General features: G+C 43.5%; 3 protein-coding genes and 1 long non-coding RNA gene across 8 annotated transcripts; 3 read left to right on the plus strand and 1 right to left on the minus strand.

Annotated features, from left to right (window-relative positions):
* Window positions 1–440: 440 nt before the first annotated feature.
* mmadhca (metabolism of cobalamin associated Da) lies at window positions 441–4,005 on the plus strand. Of its 3 annotated transcripts, none has more exons than XM_056430934.1 (8): window positions 441–499; window positions 968–1,012; window positions 1,334–1,475; window positions 1,644–1,861; window positions 2,771–2,876; window positions 2,952–3,070; window positions 3,152–3,238; window positions 3,324–4,005. In XM_056430934.1, the coding sequence occupies exons 2-8, from the start codon at window positions 1,001–1,003 to the stop codon at window positions 3,540–3,542; spliced, it is 903 nt and encodes a 300-aa protein (XP_056286909.1). In that variant the 5' UTR covers window positions 441–499; window positions 968–1,000; the 3' UTR covers window positions 3,543–4,005. The 3 variants fall into 3 exon arrangements, with proteins under 3 accessions (XP_056286909.1, XP_056286912.1, XP_056286911.1); XM_056430937.1 differs by lacking the exon at window positions 441–499 and adding an exon at window positions 506–648; XM_056430936.1 differs by lacking the exon at window positions 441–499 and adding an exon at window positions 506–635.
* A 290-nt stretch (window positions 4,006–4,295) lies between these two features.
* On the minus strand, window positions 4,296–9,053 carry LOC130204308 (ly6/PLAUR domain-containing protein 6-like). 3 transcript variants are annotated; one of them, XM_056430950.1, is made up of 5 exons: window positions 9,013–9,053; window positions 5,709–5,874; window positions 5,080–5,178; window positions 4,835–4,986; window positions 4,296–4,764 (listed from the first exon to the last, which is right to left on the minus strand). In XM_056430950.1, exons 2-5 carry the CDS (start codon window positions 5,827–5,829, stop codon window positions 4,594–4,596), a joined length of 543 nt encoding a protein of 180 aa, XP_056286925.1. In that variant the 5' UTR covers window positions 5,830–5,874; window positions 9,013–9,053; the 3' UTR covers window positions 4,296–4,593. The 3 variants fall into 3 exon arrangements, with proteins under 3 accessions (XP_056286925.1, XP_056286924.1, XP_056286923.1); XM_056430949.1 differs by lacking the exon at window positions 9,013–9,053 and having other exon boundaries at window positions 4,856–4,986; window positions 5,709–5,952; XM_056430948.1 differs by lacking the exon at window positions 9,013–9,053 and having other exon boundaries at window positions 5,709–5,952.
* On the plus strand, window positions 4,964–6,703 carry LOC130204311 (uncharacterized). Its single transcript, XR_008833618.1, has 2 exons — window positions 4,964–5,051; window positions 5,722–6,703. It is a non-coding gene; the product is annotated as an uncharacterized LOC130204311 (long non-coding RNA).
* Window positions 9,054–10,167: 1,114 nt separating the features above from the next.
* pspc1 (paraspeckle component 1) lies at window positions 10,168–18,009 on the plus strand. The gene is made up of 10 exons (XM_056430932.1): window positions 10,168–10,670; window positions 11,126–11,275; window positions 11,379–11,530; window positions 11,679–11,774; window positions 11,896–12,092; window positions 12,339–12,423; window positions 12,522–12,627; window positions 14,374–14,431; window positions 17,007–17,143; window positions 17,385–18,009. Exons 1-10 carry the CDS (start codon window positions 10,293–10,295, stop codon window positions 17,649–17,651), a joined length of 1,626 nt encoding a protein of 541 aa, XP_056286907.1. The 5' UTR covers window positions 10,168–10,292; the 3' UTR covers window positions 17,652–18,009.
* Window positions 18,010–19,476: the final 1,467 nt, after the last annotated feature.

Here is a 19,476-nt window from a genome sequence, read left to right on the forward strand (position 1 = left end):
CTCGGAAAGTGGTATATTTAGCATTTTATAGCAAGATAGGGCACAAATAACAATATGGGAGGTAAGTTAACTTCATACAAACTTTAAATACTACAATTAAATACCAGCTATGCAACTTAATGAGGCCAATTTGCAGTGAGTGTACTGCTGTTATCAAATCCGTGGTCGTGTTAACTGTTAATATGCTGCCACCTTGTGGTAAAACATGGAACAACACGCCCTTTTTTAATATCTGGTTCATAGCACCGGTTTGAAAGACAAAACGTCTATGTCATTATAAATATTATATCGTATTAATCTAGCACATTTCACGCAGCGTATGCTACGCGTTTACGCCCTTTTAATATCCCCATTGTCCCTTACATCACGCTAAAATGGACGTTGACGTAACTGTTACGCCAACTGCGCATGACTTTGTTTTGTCCCTTATCGCTTCCCATCGTTGTTTTTGTGACTGCGAAAGAGTCCATGGTGGAATCGCGGACGTGCAAGTTGCCAGGTAAGAACAACGTGTACTTTTCAAGCTGTAATCCATATCGACACATGAATATTTGTGACGTTTCTTCGTGACGTTGTCGGCTGCTGTGCGCGCTGCTCGTGTCAAGTGAGGGTCTTGTACAATACCGTTGAAAAAGGTAAAGTGTCGAAGTAAGTCAGCTGACCTGTGTGTTAGCAAACAGCTCGCTAACGGTAGAAGCTAGTTAACGCTAGCTAACTATTTAGTTAACGTTGAACCCGCATTATGAGACGACGTGTGTCCGTTTACTAGTCAGCCGTCACTTGTGAAGCAAGTGTTGGACCGACTCGCGGCCCGGACAAAGGTTGCATCATGTCAGCTAGCATGTGTGTTATTATAACTAACTGGCTGGTAAACTTAAAGTTAGCCAGCTAAAGCTTTTTTACATTTTTTGTATACACATTTTGAGTTGTCCTCCGTTGCACTAAATTGTTGTTTTTAATCCAACAGGTTAAAGTCAGAGGGAGAAGGAGACGAACCACCATGTCCAGTAGTGTAAGTGACGTAACTGGCCCGTAGTGACGTCAGACAACTACCCTTATGTGAAGTGTCCACATACTTCATTTAAAAATACCGGCGATTTTGCTTATAGTAAAAATAACACTATAGACATTATTATTATTCTTATACAATTTGGATTTGTGTTGAATTGCCTAAATGCAGATGTTATCATCACATTATAAGCAATTCCTAATAGTCCATGTGTGTTACACAAGATAATGTATCTGAAAGAATAAGATACGTCCGTTACCTGTTTTTTGTGTGGGTATTCTTGATGTTCGTGCATCTGTTTATCAAGTCGTTGTTCTTCTACAGGTGCTGTGTGGTCGAGGCAGGCTGGTCCTATCCAAGACGCCCGTCCGTCACGCGCTAGCTGCCCTCCGCGTCGGCAGAACCAGAATCTTCTCCACTGCGAGTTCAGATGAGCCTTACATCAACGTACCACACGCCGACTCGGGTGAGTCACATAGTTAATTTAATAATACGTGTTTTATTTGTACGGTGCTTTACAAGATATTTAAGGCCCAGGCAAAAGGTTCTGATCTTGTATTTTAGTTTTCTTTGCATGCAGAGAGACACTAGGTCGTGTCAAACATGGCTACAGTTGTTTCTTTGTCCCCTCCAGGGCCCAGGACCGTGTGGCCCGACGAGAACATGGGACCATTCGCACCTCAAGACCAGCGCTTCCAGTTACCGGGTAACGCCGGGTTCGACTGTCACCTGGAGGGCATGGAGGACCTGAAGTGGACTCCGGTCCACAAGACGCTGCCGGATGTACTGACGGCCCCGAGCGGCACGGAGAGACACCAGTTCATACTGGCCCAGTTTGTTCACGAGTTCCAAGTAAGTTTTTGGGTATATTTTTTTAGTTTTAATGTGGAGCTAACATAGAGGACGCTTGGGTTATGTTTTTATTTAGCATTTTCAACAAAATGGAGAAATCCTTGACATTTAAATAAATAAACACAACAAAACAAACCGCATACAATCAAAACATATTAATATCCATAGTCCCGCCCACAGCGAGCACTCATGCCAATCTCCACATACATGAACATCTACATCAGCAAATTCAGTTTATTTTGTGTAGTGCAAAATATAGTTATTTTGTGAATGCCCACACACACACACACACACACACATACACACACACATCCATATCTGCATATACACACGCAAAGCATTCCCACCCCTTCCCACATGGATATTCTTTTTTTCTATATATACTTGAAAGTTTATTTAGGTATTTTTACAGAAATACAACCTTCAAAAGTAAGAATGCAAAATAAAAATAAAGTAAAAATTGACCATGCATCTGGCCAAGAAGGGCCATAAGAAAACACAAAAATAAAAATGTTAAAGCAGGAAAATAATTAGAAATAAGGAAACAAAAAAATCCAAACAACCATGCAACACTCATAAACACATGGATGTACTACATACACTCCACGAGGAGGGAGGGTTATGTTTTTTAATGTATTTGTATTAATTTATTTGTGATTTTGACGACCTGGGGGCGACTTCATATTCTCTTGTCCCCAGTGCACATTTTAGGGTCATTTAACAATATTTTGTGAGCCATGTAACGGGAGAACATTTGGGTAGATTCCTCACTTGCCAAGTATCTCATTATCGATGGCAACACATGACATAAACAACGACTCTACTTTTCCTCTCGAGTATAATTTCCAAATAAATAAGTGATCTCCAGGGTTCAAAGCTGCTTTGACAATGTGTATTTGTGTTTATCAGGGAAACCTGGGAACTATCGACACCAGAGTCCATAAAGCTGAGCAGTACTTCACTCAGACGGAGACGGACTGCTCCATCAGCTCCTGCCCTGAGCTGCTCAGGAAAGGTAAGGGACCGTTATTTGGCATCACCTCATACAGCGACTCCTCATCACCTGAAGTAACACAACGCTCTGTCACAGATCTCGAGCTCATGTTCCCCTCGGCGCCCACCACGTCCATCACAGTCGTGACGGTCACGCAGAGCAACGGTGTGTGTGAGGAGGCGGCCGCGCAGGACAAAGACCAGCTGCTGCGCAAAGTGAGTACCCAGATTACTTAATATAAATGCAGATGTGGCGTTGAAGCGGCTTCATGACGCGCTTCATTCTGCTCCCTGCAGTTTGTGAGCGGAGCGAAGGAGATGTGCTTCGCCCTGTGGACGGCCGGCTACTGGGCGGACTTCATTGACCCGACAACGGGAGCAGCCGTGAGTGGTCCTGGTTGCATTTGGACTTCTCGCATTACCGGTGACCCTTTCTCCCCGTTGACGTCCCCTCTTGTGTCCCTCGCAGTTCTTCGCGTCTCCGCCAAGTCAAACAAAGCTGCGGACGGAGGAGGAGCTACGAGACCTGGGCTTCCACATCGAGGTGTCGGGCTCCTGCACGGTCATCCGCCACATCCTGAGGGGAACGCCTCAGTTTGTGGGGACCGTTTTCACCAACGCACCGGCTCACAGTTCTGCCATCGCGAGACTACAAGGACGTTCACATGTGCTCGCTGATGAGGAATAGGCTTTTAAAAAATATATATATATATTTTTCAGAGCGAAATCAACAAGGCGTCTTATTTATGGTTTGAAGGAGTTTGGATCTCGTCGTGTTGGTGCACGGCTGCACCCGTGGAAGATCGTGCAAAGTGTGTCGTACTGTAACAAGGACTTGACCGAGACTCTAATGTAGACCCCGGTGCTGGTGAACCCGGCTCACCCTGAACCACATCCGGTAGAAACGGGAACTCGGAGGCTGTCTGAAGAGTTAGTAGACATGTCACCGCGTCAGAGGATGACATCACCGGTGTTTTATGATAATAGAGCCACGGATTTGAGATGTAAATCCAGATATCGGGTCAAAACGTGTTTTGTTTCCTCTTCTCTGTTGCACAGACTCTACAGAAGCGAGGGTTGTGTGAGCTGAATCACTCCAGCTGTGATGCTCACACCTGCTGAGCCAATAAAGTGACTTCAGGCCGCTGTGACACTGTTTCCTGTGTGCTCCTTCACACAGGTGGTTCCCACATGAATCGACCCATACGGAGGACTCAATTATCCAGGTTGATATTTAAATGTTCATAAAGAAGGAGGCCTGGGGCAAGGACACAGGACACAGCCAGGTCCAATTTACCCGAGAGAAGTGAAGTCTCAAAGACTCCGGGGAGGAAGCAGAGTGAGTAATGTGCAATGGAGAGATGAAAATCCATCTATAAGGAGAGAGAAGAGAGAGACTCAGTTAATCCTAAAACGTGTGTGTCAGTCAAAAAATGAGAACTGATTTTCGGAGCAATTTAATATTGGAAAGAAAATACACACATTGTGACATTAATACTACAACTTCAGCATAAATAAATTAACACAAACAATAAAGCTTCAACAAATTGTAAAACTGTCAGAGGCGGAAGGAAGGATAGAAGGAACCCGAATTTGACCTTGAACTGGATTCCTGTGACTTTCATGATGTGTGAAACATGCAGTTCTAATATCGGCTCTATAGTGAACATGAGATTAGGAAATACATTTATTTGATCTTCACAGAGAAAGTGTCCTTAAGGTGTCGCACACAGTTTCCCTCAAAAGTGTCTCGCTGTAGAGATGACGATGATGAAGATGAAGTAGCTCCGCGGCGCAGGCAGCCTCCTGCCGCAGCCGGCCAGAGGGGAAGTCGAGGAGAAGACGGAGCTGCTGGCGTTCCTCGGCACCAGCACGTTACAGATGTTCCCCTCGCAGCAGGAGGAGCACATCTGGCGGGGGGGGGGGCGAGACTCAGAAGGTTGAGGAGGCCGTCCTCCCGACGCCGTGCCACGTTCTTACCTCGAGTCCACCGCCACGTACCTGGAGGCCGGCGTCGGGGGCCTCGCTGCAGCCGGCGTGCAGACAGTCCTGCAGGGCCACGCAGCGCTTGGTCACGGACACACTGGCGCCGCGCTCATCCATCACGTGCAGCGCGCTGCAGTATCTGGCATCTGGAAGGAGACGAGACGCTCACTTCAGGGCCGCTTCACGCCAAGGACGTCTCGTCTTTGTGGACGTGAGTTTGACATCGAGCTCATATTGACCTTTTGGACAGTAAACATCTGGCGCCCAGCGGTTACACTCGTAGTTGTCTGCGGCGTCTTCACACGTGAAGCACTTGAAGCCGCCGGGATGAGGTGTAGCTGTGGAGGACACACACGCACACACACGTTCACGATTGTTTCATGGAGAGAGGCTGTGGAGTGTGGTGAAACTACCGCCGCCCAATCTAGGGGTGACCTCTGGGTCTGAAAGGTCGAGCAGGTGCCTTAACCCTGCATTATTTCTAATGGCCAGCAGAGGGCGACTCTTTTAAATAGAAGTCTGATGGTGTAGAATTCTGAGAAAATGACTCATGTTCTTAACTAGTTTAGAGTCTTCTTCAATACATGATGTGCATTAAGAGCAACTGTATGTAATGTACATGCAGAGAATATTTCTCTCAGACCTCAAGCACAGCCTGGATTATTTTTAATATGCAAGACACATTTCTAAGATAATTAGATCATTATTAAAAAAGGCAATAGTGAAATACAGGTTAGAGAAGCTTGTGACTTGTGAGGTGCCAGTTATTGGATTTATACTCCAACTAGTCCATTCAGAGAACATATAATGAAGTGATTCTATTCAAGCACGTTTATTTAAGCATTATTCATTTTTATTATTCTCCTACTTGAGGGATGCAGCCGGATGATGTCCGTCATGGAGAAGTCCCGCGACTGGACCGTTTTCAGCCAATCGGCAGCGTTGGTCATCAGCAGCACCCAGGCCACCGTTGGCCACGCCTCCATCATCGGCCCAACGCTCCCTCGCGCACTCTGCTTCGCCTCTTTGAACCTCTGTGGGAGAGAAGGAACCTGATGGGTGGTGTCAGATGAAAGGCCCGAGAGCAGCACCGCCGTACTTTTTAAAAGCATATATATATTTATTTTAAAGATTTATTTTATCTCGTGGCAACGTGAGAAGCTAACTATCTATTTGTACGAGGAATTAGTCTGTGAAGGTGATCAGCTGTGTGTGCTGTGCACGCTGTGAGCTCGCTTCATTATTTAAAATGTCAAGAGGACCCCCGCCAGCCTCAGACAGAGGACAGGAAGACGTCCATTATAGCTCTAACACTCCTACTAGACGTGAGTTATGTTTTAATTACCTCTGGGGATTCAGCCATTAGTCCCTGCTTGCCAGATGCTTATTTTCAATCAATGCATGATGGGTCATTTATTGAGTCTGCGTGTGTGTTGCCTCGTACCCTGACGCCTTTGAACTCATCACAGCAGGAAAAGGCCCCTCCAGACCTCCTTTCCCTCTGATCCAGTTCCTCGGCTCTCCAGATTTAAGAACATTTCTAGGAGCTGATGCGTCGCAACCAGAAATATAAACACCTCCCTAACATGCACAGGATTTACTGGCACATAGTGGTGAGGTTGCAGATTGCAGTTGAACAACCCGCCACTCCTCTCTAGTTTGTTGATAATTAACCAAATAAAACGGTTATAAATATGATAATCCATTTCTGGATAATCCTGCGCACTGTTCCTTTAAGAGGGGGCATTCCCGAGATGATATCTGAGTGGCCTTGGATTATAAAGATTGAATGCAGCAGGTGTTTCGATTCAAGAAAAATGCCTCGCTTAATTAAAATGTAATAAATATCGTTTTATCTATGGAGGCTTTGGTACGCGTTGGACTTCTACTGGAGAAAACACAGGCTGTGACATCCAGAAGTCATCGGTTACATCCCAAGGCTCTGCTGGATCAGTTTAAAGACGGAAATGATCAAAAGAGTCAATTCAACTGGACTTACTACTGTAATAAGTGAATATTTGCATAATTGAAATGATTAATCGACTAAATGCTTCAGTTCGTAACGATTTTTAAAAGAAGAAATTGTAGATTTTAACCAGTTTTTGCTTCTCAAATGTAAAGGTGTTATGGTTGTCACCGTGTTTTATGATACTCAACTTAATATCTTTGGATTTTGGAGCGTTGCTTCAACAAAACAAGACATTTCCATGAGGGACAGACCCTTCAGAGACTAAATATTAATGGATTTAAAGAGAAATTAAGCGACTCAGCATTCGATGCACATTACATGTATAAAAGCTCGTTGGATTTCGATATTGCAGGATTGAGATAATGTTTTTTTATTTATTTATTTATTACAGCCCAATACAGAAGCTGAGACCTGTGAACGCATCCTAATCAAACCGTTAATACTTAATAGAATCCAAGTCTTTCATCCCACAGGCTTCCTCCTCTGTGTACTGTATTTCGCTCATAATGATATTCTGTGAGCTGAAAGGGAGACTTCAGCTCTCCAGCGTTGAGCTGCCTGAGAGATGCCGGGCTGGGAGCAGAACTCGGAGTGCTTGGGAGGGATTAGGTCTCCCTGTTGCCACGAGAGAGGGTTTATATCTCCCGACCGGCTCCTTCAGCTCCTTCAGCGCTGAAAGAATCTGAAGGAGGGCCGGCTCTAAATCTTCCTGTCACCCCTGCCAACGGAGGATGAAATGTGCAGATTGTGTAAAGTTGGAGTGAGACGTCGCCGTCCATAAAGTGGTTCTGTGTGTACTTTGGGCCTCGGCGCTGGTGAACTTTGGTGTCACTTTCACATCTTTTATCCACGAAGAAGAATTTAGTTTTTATGTGCTGTCTGACTCGTGACCCTGACTGTGACCTCTCCATACCAGAGATAAGTTGGGTCTGTCTGCCAAGTTTATGACTATATAAATATATATATATAGATATAATACTCATATAAATATATATATATATCATATCAATAAATATAGACCTGAATTAATAACAGGGCAAGTCAATGAACATTTAAAAAAACAGGAAGTTAAGGAAAATAACTGTTTCACACAAACTTCTATGCTGCATTCAGGTGCTGTCAGAGAAAACAAATTTATGACAAGCGCACACGAATGACCTCAAACGTTGTAAATATAACTGGGGAAGCCTTCTCCACCTTCTCCATAGTACATCACACCGACACAGATGCTTCTTAGCTCGTTTGTCATGCTACAGGAATATTTAGGGAATATCAAACAATATAACATGTGTTGAACTTGGACGTCGTTGTCTCGTTTTATGTGCAGAAAAAACCCCATTTGTTTTTATGATCACAAAGTGATCTGAGCTTACATTAGTTAATACAATTAAAATGATGACACATGTGAACCATGATGAAGGGGTAATAGCTTCGAGTCGGTCATGCGTGAAGAAGAATTCAACGTTTCAGGCCACCGGGGTTGCCTTTGAGGTTCAGCCGGTATCCGGCGGCTCAGTTCCCCCGAGCAGGCACACCCCGCCTCGGCTTAACTCCCGTCAGGCTGCCGCTCATGTTCCAATTAGTGATCATTAAGTCAATAAAACGTGAAGAATTGGAAAATAAAAAAATTCCAGAGCCAAACATGACGTCCCAGGACAACCCCCCCCCCCCCCCCCACAAAAATATATATAGTTGAGAATAATTATGAGAGGGGAAAAAGCATGAACATAATCTCATCTTTCTATATATTTGCCATTTTTGTTCGAATCGGCCAATCGATTTATTATTCCAGCTGTTTACTATATTATTGGATTTATATTACTGATGTGCGAGCAGTGTTTTGATAGAAGTAGGTGGCGGTGAAGTGGTAAATCAGGTAGTTTAATATAAACAGAAGTTGTTTTTTATGCAATAATCGGAATTTTCAAGCAGTAAAATGCAGCCGCAATAATCCCCTTTGAAGTGTAATGTCAGTATCAAATGGGAAAAACTAAAAACAGCATTTAAAATCCTGAATGAGTCTCACACAGATCCTATACAGGGCAACGATTCATAATCCTTCATCCATCTGAAATCAGCGCGCGTCGTTATGCCTGCATGGCATTTACACTGAACAGTGACTTGATCAGTCCATAATACTCCATAATACTTCATGATACTCCATAAGACTTTATAATACTCTATAATACAACGTAGGCCATACCTTCCCCGGTGAGTCCGCGACAGACCTGCAGCGCAGATGGAAATCAGAGAAACTACTGCGCTGCTCCGAGGAGCCGCGGGAGGAGGGTGCTGTGACGTCACTGCCACGTCACTATACAGATGTATTCATCCAGCGGTGTCATCGTTTAACAAAGTACTTTTTTCTCTCCTAGTAAGGTGCTTGAGATACATTCAGAGGTACTTCTATTTCACAAGGATACATATTGAAGGTTATACTTTTACTACATTTCACAATAACATGTCCCACACAAAGCATATGACCACTGTTCACAATGTTATGTATTTAAAGATTTAAACTACCCAACATATAAAGTTCTTGAAATTAGCTGAATTTATAGCGCTGATAATGCATCAGTATTATCAACACGCATACAGTAATATAACACTCACAATTAATGTTTAATGAACACAGACGAAATTAAGATGAAGACGTTTCAGATATGTTAAATTAAGGCCTCGGGGTTGAGCTCAGGTTGTGATCAAACGGTTCTCTCTGCACTATAATGAGCTTGCATTATGTCTGTAGGCTACAACAAACTGCTTGATTATTCATATTTTCTGAGTGAAACGCATCACACTCTTCATAATGCAGGAGCCCTCTGACCGGTCTGGACATATAGGATCCATGACCGGAGAGCAATGAACACGAGAGAAGAAATATGCTGCACAGATGTTCCATGATATCTGTACAGGTGGCCAGTGCATCATGGGAACAGCTTTGCACCCCATAAGCGAGCACATTGCTCAGTCAAATGACAAAAAGGGATCATTCAAAACGTAGATGTTCATGTTGTGAATAATGCTCAGGAGCTTTAAAGGGGGCCATATCATGCTCATTATAGGTTCATATTTGTGTTTCGATAAGAACATGTTGTCTACATGCCTTCATGTTCAAAAAGCACATATTTTTTTCCATACTGTCTGTCTGAATACACCTGTTGTCCACCCTCCAATCAGAACGCTCCGTTTTGGCGCCTGTCTCTTTCAGCAATATCCGCAATATATCGATTATTCCTGTCACTCATATTTTTCCTGTGAGGATTTGCTGCATTTGTTTGTGCGTGTGTTGAAGTTGACAAAAAGTCCAGTTGGTTCCCAAATGTTCGACGCCCCTGAACGGCTCACAAATAGCAAAATGCGCGCGCAGGCACCGCCATCTTTGAAATTCAGGAGGTGTGCACCATCAACACTGGCCCGCGAAGCTCTCTCCTCAAAGTTACTTTAATTCAGATAACGTCACACAAAGTGCTTTATCAGAGTATGGCGAACCGAAATATGCAACAAGCGCCTGCGCAGAGCAACAGTTCCCCCCAACCGCCGAGGAGCGGGACCGAGTCCCCGGCGCAGGCCCCGGCGAACAAAGACAGTCCGGCGCCGCCGCCGCCGCCGCAGCCCCCCGCGGCCGGGCCGGCGGGGGGAGCCGGGGAAGGGCTCGAGGAGGGCCGGGCTGAGATGACTTTGGATATCACGAGCTTTCGGAAGCCCGGGGAGAAGACGTTCACCCAGCGCTCGCGCCTCTTCATCGGGAACCTCCCGCTGGACCTACCGGAAGAGGAGTTCAAGAACATGTTCGTAAAATACGGGAATATTAGCGAGGTGTTCATCAACAGAGACCGGGGCTTCGGCTTTATTCGTCTGGTAAATTTGCCTTTATTGTGTTTAAACTGTACCGGTGTGTCTGGTTGTGTGTTGGTTGGACTTCCGTGGACTCCGCTAGTTCCGTGTTTTATACGCGGACCGACAGAGGAGCTAGCAGCTGCTACGTTAGCATTAGCACAGAGCGCTGACCCCATTCATGGCGAACCTCTTACATTTAACACGAGCATGTTCCAAAATGACCCTTCACGTTAGGTTATTACCGTACTCATATTTTGAATTGCAGCCTTTATGTTCACCTGTCTGCGTCATTGCCACCTTATTTGGACACGTGACACATTTGTATTGTTACAGGACATGCAGTGGCGCAAGGACAGCTTTCACACTGCTAAATGGCTATAAGTGAAAATACCAATTGTAATGAAATTCATTCTGCTGCCCAGAGTCTGCCTCCCTTTTGTCCTCATCCTTTCCTCTTCATCTCCTGTGTCTTCCAGGAAACCCGCACGCTGGCAGAGATTGCCAAAGCTGAGCTGGATGGGACTGTTTTAAACAACCGACCCATCAGGGTCAGCTTCGCCATGCACACTGCCGCCCTCACCGTGCGCAACCTGTTGCCCGCGGTAACAAATGAGCTGCTGGAAGAGGTATGCTTTAAAGATCTCCGATTCAACAGGATTGGGATGTGGAAAATCTACTTCCTGTGCCTCGCTGCTCTGTATAATTTGGTCTGAAACCCTCTTGCGTCAGGCGTTCTCTCAGTTCGGGCTGGTGGAGCGAGCCATTGTCGTGACGGATGACCGCGGCCGCCCCACCGGGAGAGGCATCGTGGAGTTTGCGAACAAAGCGGCTGCACGCAAAGCTCTGGAGCGCTGCGCGGAGGGAGCGCTGCTGCTGACCACGTAAGGAGGCGATACAGGGTTGAAAAGGTGTTTTTGTCGTGGAATGAAGGGTCCGTTTTGTTCTTCACTCATCCTGCATCCACTGAAATCACCGACCCGTCGCTTGAATATGACATCACCGGTTTAATTCACCGTCGTTTCCCTTCAGCACGCCTTGTCCGGCCATCGTGGAGCCCTCGGAGCACTTCGATAATGAAGACGGACAGCCGGAGAAATTGCTGCAGAAGTCTGCGGCGTACTATAAGTGAGCAAAGAGATGATTTGTTGTGATCTTCTCGTTAAGATGTGCTTGAGTTTTTGTACCTTTCGAACTCCCCTGCGTCTTCTATCTCTTGGTCTGAGGTCTTTATCTTCTTTTCCCCCAGGGAACGAGAGCAGACGCCCCATTTTGCTCAGCCGGGGACGTTTGATTTTGAGTATTCGTCTCGCTGGAAAGCTCTTCACGAGATGGAGAAACAGCAACGAGAGCAGGTGGACAAGAACATCAGAGAGGCCAAAGAGAAACTGCAGGCGGAGTTGGAGGCGGCCAAACACGAACACCAGCTCATGTTAATGAGACAAGGTGGGGGCTTCTGTGAATGCTGCACTGTGTGTCTCTTTAACAGTTAAAAAAATAAGCCTTTTATTCAATATAGTCTTCAGCCTGACAGTCTCCACACTCCCCCCCCCCCATTTAGCTGCCCTTTTGAGTTGGTACATGCCGGCTCATGGTGGCTCGACTAAGATTAAGAGGATGCAAAGAGGTGGTGGATTATGCCTCCTGAACTGGACTCAGTCCCACTAATGTTGTCCGCCTCCCTTCTTCCAGATCTCATGAGGCGCCAGGAGGAGCTGAGGAGGCTGGAGGAGCTCCGCAACCAGGAGCTGCAGAGGAGGAAGCAGATAGAGATGAGGTGCGTCTCCTCTTGAGCAAACCACCAGGACAAGAGAGTCCAACTGTTATTTAAATCGTGTTTTATTTGACTGTTTCCTCTCGTTCCTCTCTCTGCAGGCACGAGGAGGAATTGAGGAGGAGGAGAGAGGAGGAGATGAGACTCAGGGAACAGGAGGACATGAGACGCCACCCGGAGGGCTTCAAACCAAACTACCTGGACAACGTGAGTACGGCTGGGACGCATCGCGCAGTCAAACACCCACAAGCTTGTCTAGTCACACACACACACACACACACACACACAGTCAAGAACTACAGCCATCAAGTACTTCAAGTTGTCTGGTTAAGAATCTAATATTCTGCAAATGCATACGTAACTTTTCTATCTATTTTGAACATCCACTTACCTACTTTCGTTCTTTTTAACCGACAAATCCTAAAGTAGAAATACACTACTACTAGATGTCCTCGTTTTTGTGTCATAGTGTGAAATGGGTGTCGTGTGTGTAGTTCACAGCCCAGTTGTCGGTGTCTTTACTCCGAGCTTCTCCACTGTGTTGCTGTGCAGGGTTTCTTATTTCCTCGTGGACATCTTCATATTCAGAGCCGCTCTGCTGTATTTTAATAGTTTCTCTCCGGCTGCAATGGCAACACATTGTGTCGCATGGGATCGGACAACTGTACTGTACTGCTTATTTCTTAATAATGCAACATCAATGGATTAATTTAAGTGATTCAATCGTAAGTACACACTTCACACTGTTACTGGTCTAAGGCCTCCTCTCCGAATCCTTCTTCCTTAACTGCATGCTGAACCTGTTTGTTGTTGTTTTTCACACCAACGTTTACATGTTTTTGCTTCTTCTCTATTCCATAAATGTGTTTTTCTACGATGACGCAGTAGATTGTTTAGCTCTGTTGCAGCTTTACCTGTTGATACTGATTCTAGGTTCTAAGGGACACGCAGCCGGCGGGGCTCTGCATGAGTGGGTGAGAGTAGAACGTATAGATATGCGGCGATAGAAAGCTGTGCTGTAATTAATTTGACGCCTTAACTTTCAGTGTGTGATGTGTTGTTGATTTCTATGTGATAACTTTTCTCTTCAAATCCTTTAGAGGTCCCGTCGGAGGCTGCAATCTTCACACGCGACACTCGGAATGCAAACATCAGATCACAACACCACAGATTAGTTGTATCCACCGACACCGTCTGGGATGAGCGTGTGTGTTGTGTCATACAGTGTGTGTGTGTGTTGACATATTTGCAGAGTGAGTTCAGGCACACACTTCTCAAACGGCAATAATGTAATAACGCCACACATTTTGCATTGTTTTTATAAACCCATTTACTTTTAAATTGTTGAAGTGACTCCCAGAATATGAGCGCTACCTGCTGCCACCTAGTGGCATCTACGTGAACTGCAGCCTAGGGGCCTGACGCTGTGACGTCATAGCTTAGTGGAACAATAATAAAGGGTTTCATCACCACTTCTACTTGTTATCGTTGCAACATAGCGACGGGTAAGTATTTAAAGATTGCAAATGTTGCTCTTCCCAATATTTGCAGTAATTTAACGTTCACCTCTATTATTCATACTGTGAGACAGTTTATCGACCCATTGTATCAAGTTCATGGTTATATTATTTGGTCTTTGACGCCCACAATGTGTGAATACTAAAGCCTGAAGACAGTGTTAAGACAAGCGCTTCCTCCTATGTTTATATTTTTCTGAATTACTTGCACACCTCCAGATCATTAGCTTTGATTACAGTCGTCCTTACAGGTGATGTTCACCTTTTCCCTCGGACATAAATAACGATGATTACATTCCTTAAGCGCCAGGGGCAGTTTGTATCCTCCGTTTTGTGTAGGAAGATGATGACTGACCGTGTCGGGCGATAAGCCGCCCGCTAAAGATTTGTTCTGTCGTGGAGTTTTGTCCTGAAGGCTCTTCTCCACTTCTTCCAGAGAGAACAGGAAATGAGAGTGGGTGAGCTGGGCCCTCGTGGAGCCGTTAATATGGGAGGTACGGGTACGACTAAAGATCAAGTGAAGATGATGATGATGTCGTTAAGAGCTTTTATTGGCCTTGCATCCCATGTGGCTCTTCTTCTTCAACATGTGTTCAGATTGTTGTCATGACTAAAGTTTAATTTCACTCCTTTGTGGGTGTAACATGGAGTCACGTGCGATGCAACGCAAAGGAGGGAAACGATGATCACATGACGGCGTAATGTTTACTTACGGAGTAAACAGTCTACTCTGTGAGGTTGTTTTTGTTGGGTGGGGTTTCAAAGTTTGAGGAATCCTCAGTCCCCGAGCTCTCATCCGCAGATTTAAAATGAAATGATTCAACATGTACGAGGCGAAGTGAATTTAAGTGAATTACCACGGTACGTTTACCAGAATGCTCCGCAGCACTTATTGAAGCTCAACATGCAGGCGGAGTCTAATGTGGGACGTGTTGTTTATGGTGACTTCACCGCTCAGAGAGCGTAACCTAGGATTGCACATCATCTCTATGAACAGCTGCCTCCAGGTTTATGGTCTGGGGGTCAGCTGTTGTCTCTTAAGACTCTGTTATTCTGTCTTCTGCTGGTTCACACCGTCACATCAAGCAATATGGACTGACTTTTATTTTTGACATATTTTGGCATACTATATACTATGACCTTTATTTTGACATATTTTGGCATAATATACTATGACTTTTATTTTTGACATATTTTGGCATACTATGACTTTTATTTTGACATATTTTGGCATACTATACTATGACTTTTATTTTTGACATATTTTGGCATACTAAACTGACTTTTATTTTGGCATCCTATACTATGACTTTTATTTTTGACATATTTCGGCATTCTAAACAGACTTTTATTTTGACATATTTTGGCATACTAAACTAAGACTTTTATTTTTGACATATTTTGGCATACTATGACTTTTATTTTTGACATATTTCGGCATTCTAAACTATGACTTTTATTTTGACATATTTTGGCATACTAAACTAAGACTTTTATTTTTGACATATTTTGGCATTCTAAACTATGACTTTTATTTTGGCATACTATACTATGACTTTTATTTTGACATATTTCGGCATACTATGACTTTTATTTTGACATATTTTGGCATACTATACTATGACCTTTATTTTGACATGCTATTTTGGCATACTATGACTTTTATTTTTGACATATTTTGGCATTCTAAGCTATGACTTTTATTTTGACATATTTTGGCATACGATACTATGACTTTTATTTTTGACATATTTGGGCATACTATGACTTTTATTTTTGACATATTTTGGCATACTAAACTATGACTTTTATTTTTGACATATTTTGGCATACTATGACTTTTATTGTTGACATATTTCGGCATACTATGACTTTTATTTTTGACATATTTTGGCATTCTAAACTATGACTTTTATTTTGACATATTTTGGCATACTATACTATGACTTTTATTTTGACATATTTTGGCATACTATACTATGACTTTTATTTTGACATATTTTGGCATACTATGACTTTTATTTTTGACATATTTTGGCATACTATGACTTTTATTTTTGACATATTTCGGCATACTATACTATGACCTTTATTTTTGACATATTTCGGCATACTATACTATGACTTTTATTTTGACATATTTCGGCATACTATACTATGACCTTTATTTTTGACATTTCGGCATACTATACTTTTATTTTTGACATATTTCGGCATACTATGACTTTTATTTTTGACATATTTTGGCATACTATGACTTTTATTTTGACATATTTTGGCATACTAAACTATGACTTTTATTTTGACATTTTGGCATACTATACTATGACTTTTATTTTTGACATTTTGTGGAATTTTCTATTCCCTGTTCCCCGTTTGGCTGCTCATAATTAGTTATAAACGATATGTGGTATCAGCACTTTAAGGTGTGTTGTCTCACTTGTTCATGCAGTGGACGGTTCACACCGGTCATCTCCAGTTCTGAGAGTGTAGCCAATGCTGAAGGGCCTTAAAGGTGCATTCTCTTTACTGACCAGCAGGGGGCGACTCCTCTGGTTGTATAAAAGTCTTTGAGAAAATGACTTCTTGTTCTCTCAGTAAACATTATAAACATGAGTTTATGGTATCAATCTGTCGTTTCTAGACTTCTTCAATACAGCATGATGTCATCATTTCGTACATGATGGTCATTTAGAGTCAAACGGGACGTAACGCATGATGAGCTTTAGGGCGGGGCTACTGTGATTGACAGGTCTACCTTATAGGTTGACTTCGTTCTCTCGTTAATGTCCAGAGGTCTCGCCTGGCAGCACGTCGGGATGTTGCAGTCAAACTTTTAACTCTGTTTGAATCATATTCCTCCACTGAAACCTGTGTAGCTCCGTATGACATCACTTTATTGAGCACGTGACAAGTTGTTTTCCGTGATGAAGATGATGTGCAATCCCAGGCGTAGTTAAACAAAGATGTGTTGGCACCTCTAAGTTAAAGCCTCATCAACCGTATCTGTGAAATGTGACTTAAACTACATGGACCTCACACACCAATGCTCTGTTGTTCTGCGTGTAGATGGCTTCAACCAGGGCTCGCCGGGGCCCGGTGGGAACCAAGGTCAAATGATGGGCATGAGTGGAAGGGGAGGAGCCATTGGCCCAGAGGGGACGGCAAACATGGGGACGCCAGTGATGTCAGAGAATGGAGCCATGGTAACGTATCGGGAGCACCAGACAAAGCTCATTGTCTTCTGATTAGTCATCAACCGTTCTTTAATAGGCTGTTATTATTATTAATGATCCTCTCAGTCACATTTATTCTGAATCAAAGGGAGATTGAACTAATGGTCCCTCTCCTCTCTTTCTCCCCTCTTTTTACTCTCGGACCGACACTTGAATCAAACCCGGACTGAAAAAAACTTTTTAAAATGTATTTTTTATATCGCTGGCTCAGCGAAAAGATCGATACTCGCAGGGGGCCCCGATGGGGCGGCCAGAGGTTGAGTCCCCAAAGCTGCAACAGCAGACGCCACCACAACAACAACAACAGCAGCAGCAGCAGCAACAACAGCAGCAGCAGCAACAACAACAACAACAACAACAGCAGCAGCTACAACAGCAGCAGCAGCAACAACCGCCACCGTTGGGCCCTCAAGCTGGGAGGGGGAGCCCGGTCGGGGGGGTCTTTGACGGGCCGAACAGTAAACGGCGCCGGTATTAAATCGGCCCGCGGAGGCGTTGGCGCTCGTGGATCTTTACTCCCGTCGGCTCTCGTTTGACGTCTCCCGGGGAGTTTTGGGTTTTCCCGTAACGCCCTCCGGAGCGCCTGGATCCCTCTGCAACGTTCAGACTCGGTTTCCCTTTTTTTCCTCCGCTGAACATCGAGTGTGCAAACAGGTTTTAGGGGCAGACGGACTGTGAGAGGATCTGGGCCCAAACAAGAACTCTGTTGCTGGGCGTTGGTTCTTCGTGGTCGTCCCTAAACTAACTGATCCTCTATTAGATATCCAGTCATCACGTGAGTGAATGTCTCTGCATTTGTATCTGATGGGGAAGAGAAATAAAGTATTTGTAGGAAGTCCTGTCTCTTTGTGATTTTAAATAACTGTCATTTTCGTCATAAACTTAAAGTAGTTTGCAAGTTGCGTTATGTATGTGTGTGTGTTTGTTTGAGGGGGAGGAATACAAGTGTTTGTCATGTTGTGATCCGCTCGGTTCTTCTCGGTTCTTCTCTTGCAGCCCGAGGCGGCTCGTTACTGTAACGTAGTTCTGAAACTGGGCACTTCTCAAATGATGGAAAACAGGCTTCTGGACGCGCGTGAATTAAGTTATCAACATTTAATGGCAGGAAGTGTAGAACAAACATTCAAGGCTCACGTAAATCGATTCCCGGCTCCTCCGCCCCCTCAGCGATACCTGTAGAAGAGACCCGCTATCTCTAATCCACGGAGTTTTATACTCAATGTCACTGGCCCCGGTCAAAACGTCACTTCCGGTCAAGTATTTTCACAATAAAAGTCCTGTCTTGTTATTGTCTGCATTAAAGTCACTTTCACAATACAAATTGCCCATAGGTGTGAATGTGAGAGTGAATGGTTGTATGTCTCTGTGTGCCCTGAGATGGACTGGCGGCCTGTCCAGGGTGTCCTGCCTTCGCCCTATGTCAGCTGGGATCGGCTCCAGCGCCCCGCGACCCTGAGGATGAAGCGGTATTGATGATGGACTATGACCTATATTTTGGCATACTATACTATGACTTTTATTTACACATATTTTGGCATACTATACTATGACTTTTATTTTGACATATTTCGGCATACTATACTATGACTTTTATTTTGGCATACTATACTATGACCTTTATTTTGACATACTATTTTGACATTTTGTCATACTAAACTGACTTATTTTGGCATACTATGACTTATTTTTACATATTTTGGCATTCTATACTATGACTTTTATTTTTACATATTTCGGCATTCTATACTATGACTTTTATTTTTGACATTTCGGCATACTATACTATGACTTTTATTTTTGACATTTTGACTTATTTTTACATATTTTGGCATACTATATGACTTTTATTTTGACATATTTCGGCATACTATACTATGACTTTTATTTTTACATATTTCGGCATACTATACTATGACTTATTTTGACATATTTCGGCATACTATACTATGACTTTTATTTTTGACATATTTCGGCATACTATACTATGACTTTTATTTTTGACATATTTCGGCATACTATACTATGACTTTTATTTTTGACATATTTCGACTTTTATTTTTACATATTGTGGCATTCTATAGTATGACTTTTATTTTTGACATATTTCGGCATACTATATATACTATGACTTTTATTTTTGACATATTTTGGCATACTATAGTATGACTTTTATTTTTGACATATTTCGGCATACTATACTATGACTTTTATTTTTGACATATTTCGGCATACTATACTATGACTTTTATTTTGACATATTTCTGCATACTATACGATGACTTTTATTTTGACATATTTCGGCA

The sequence above is a fragment of the Pseudoliparis swirei genome, chromosome 14, assembly GCF_029220125.1.
Source record: "Pseudoliparis swirei isolate HS2019 ecotype Mariana Trench chromosome 14, NWPU_hadal_v1, whole genome shotgun sequence".
In the NCBI taxonomy this organism is placed as follows: Eukaryota; Metazoa; Chordata; class Actinopteri; order Perciformes; family Liparidae; genus Pseudoliparis; species Pseudoliparis swirei.

Bases quoted from the DNA above. Each gene is read 5' to 3' on its own strand.
- mmadhca (XM_056430934.1), top strand. The intron at 1,862-2,770 runs GTAAGTTTTTGG...TGTGTTTATCAG, and splicing joins AGTTTGTTCACGAGTTCCAA to GGAAACCTGGGAACTATCGA. The intron at 3,239-3,323 runs GTGAGTGGTCCT...TGTCCCTCGCAG, and splicing joins ACCCGACAACGGGAGCAGCC to TTCTTCGCGTCTCCGCCAAG.
- LOC130204308 (XM_056430948.1), bottom strand. From the start codon at position 5,952: ATGCTTTTAAAAAGTACGGCGGTGCTGCTCTCGGGCCTTTCATCTGAC. The intron at 4,987-5,079 runs GTCAATATGAGC...GTCTCCTTCCAG, and splicing joins AGATGTTTACTGTCCAAAAG to ATGCCAGATACTGCAGCGCG. The intron at 4,765-4,834 runs GTAAGAACGTGG...CCCCCCCGCCAG, and splicing joins TACGTGGCGGTGGACTCGAG to ATGTGCTCCTCCTGCTGCGA.
- pspc1 (XM_056430932.1), top strand. From the start codon at position 10,293: ATGGCGAACCGAAATATGCAACAAGCGCCTGCGCAGAGCAACAGTTCC. The intron at 11,775-11,895 runs GTGAGCAAAGAG...CTTTTCCCCCAG, and splicing joins AAGTCTGCGGCGTACTATAA to GGAACGAGAGCAGACGCCCC. The intron at 12,628-14,373 runs GTGAGTACGGCT...CACTTCTTCCAG, and splicing joins AACCAAACTACCTGGACAAC to AGAGAACAGGAAATGAGAGT.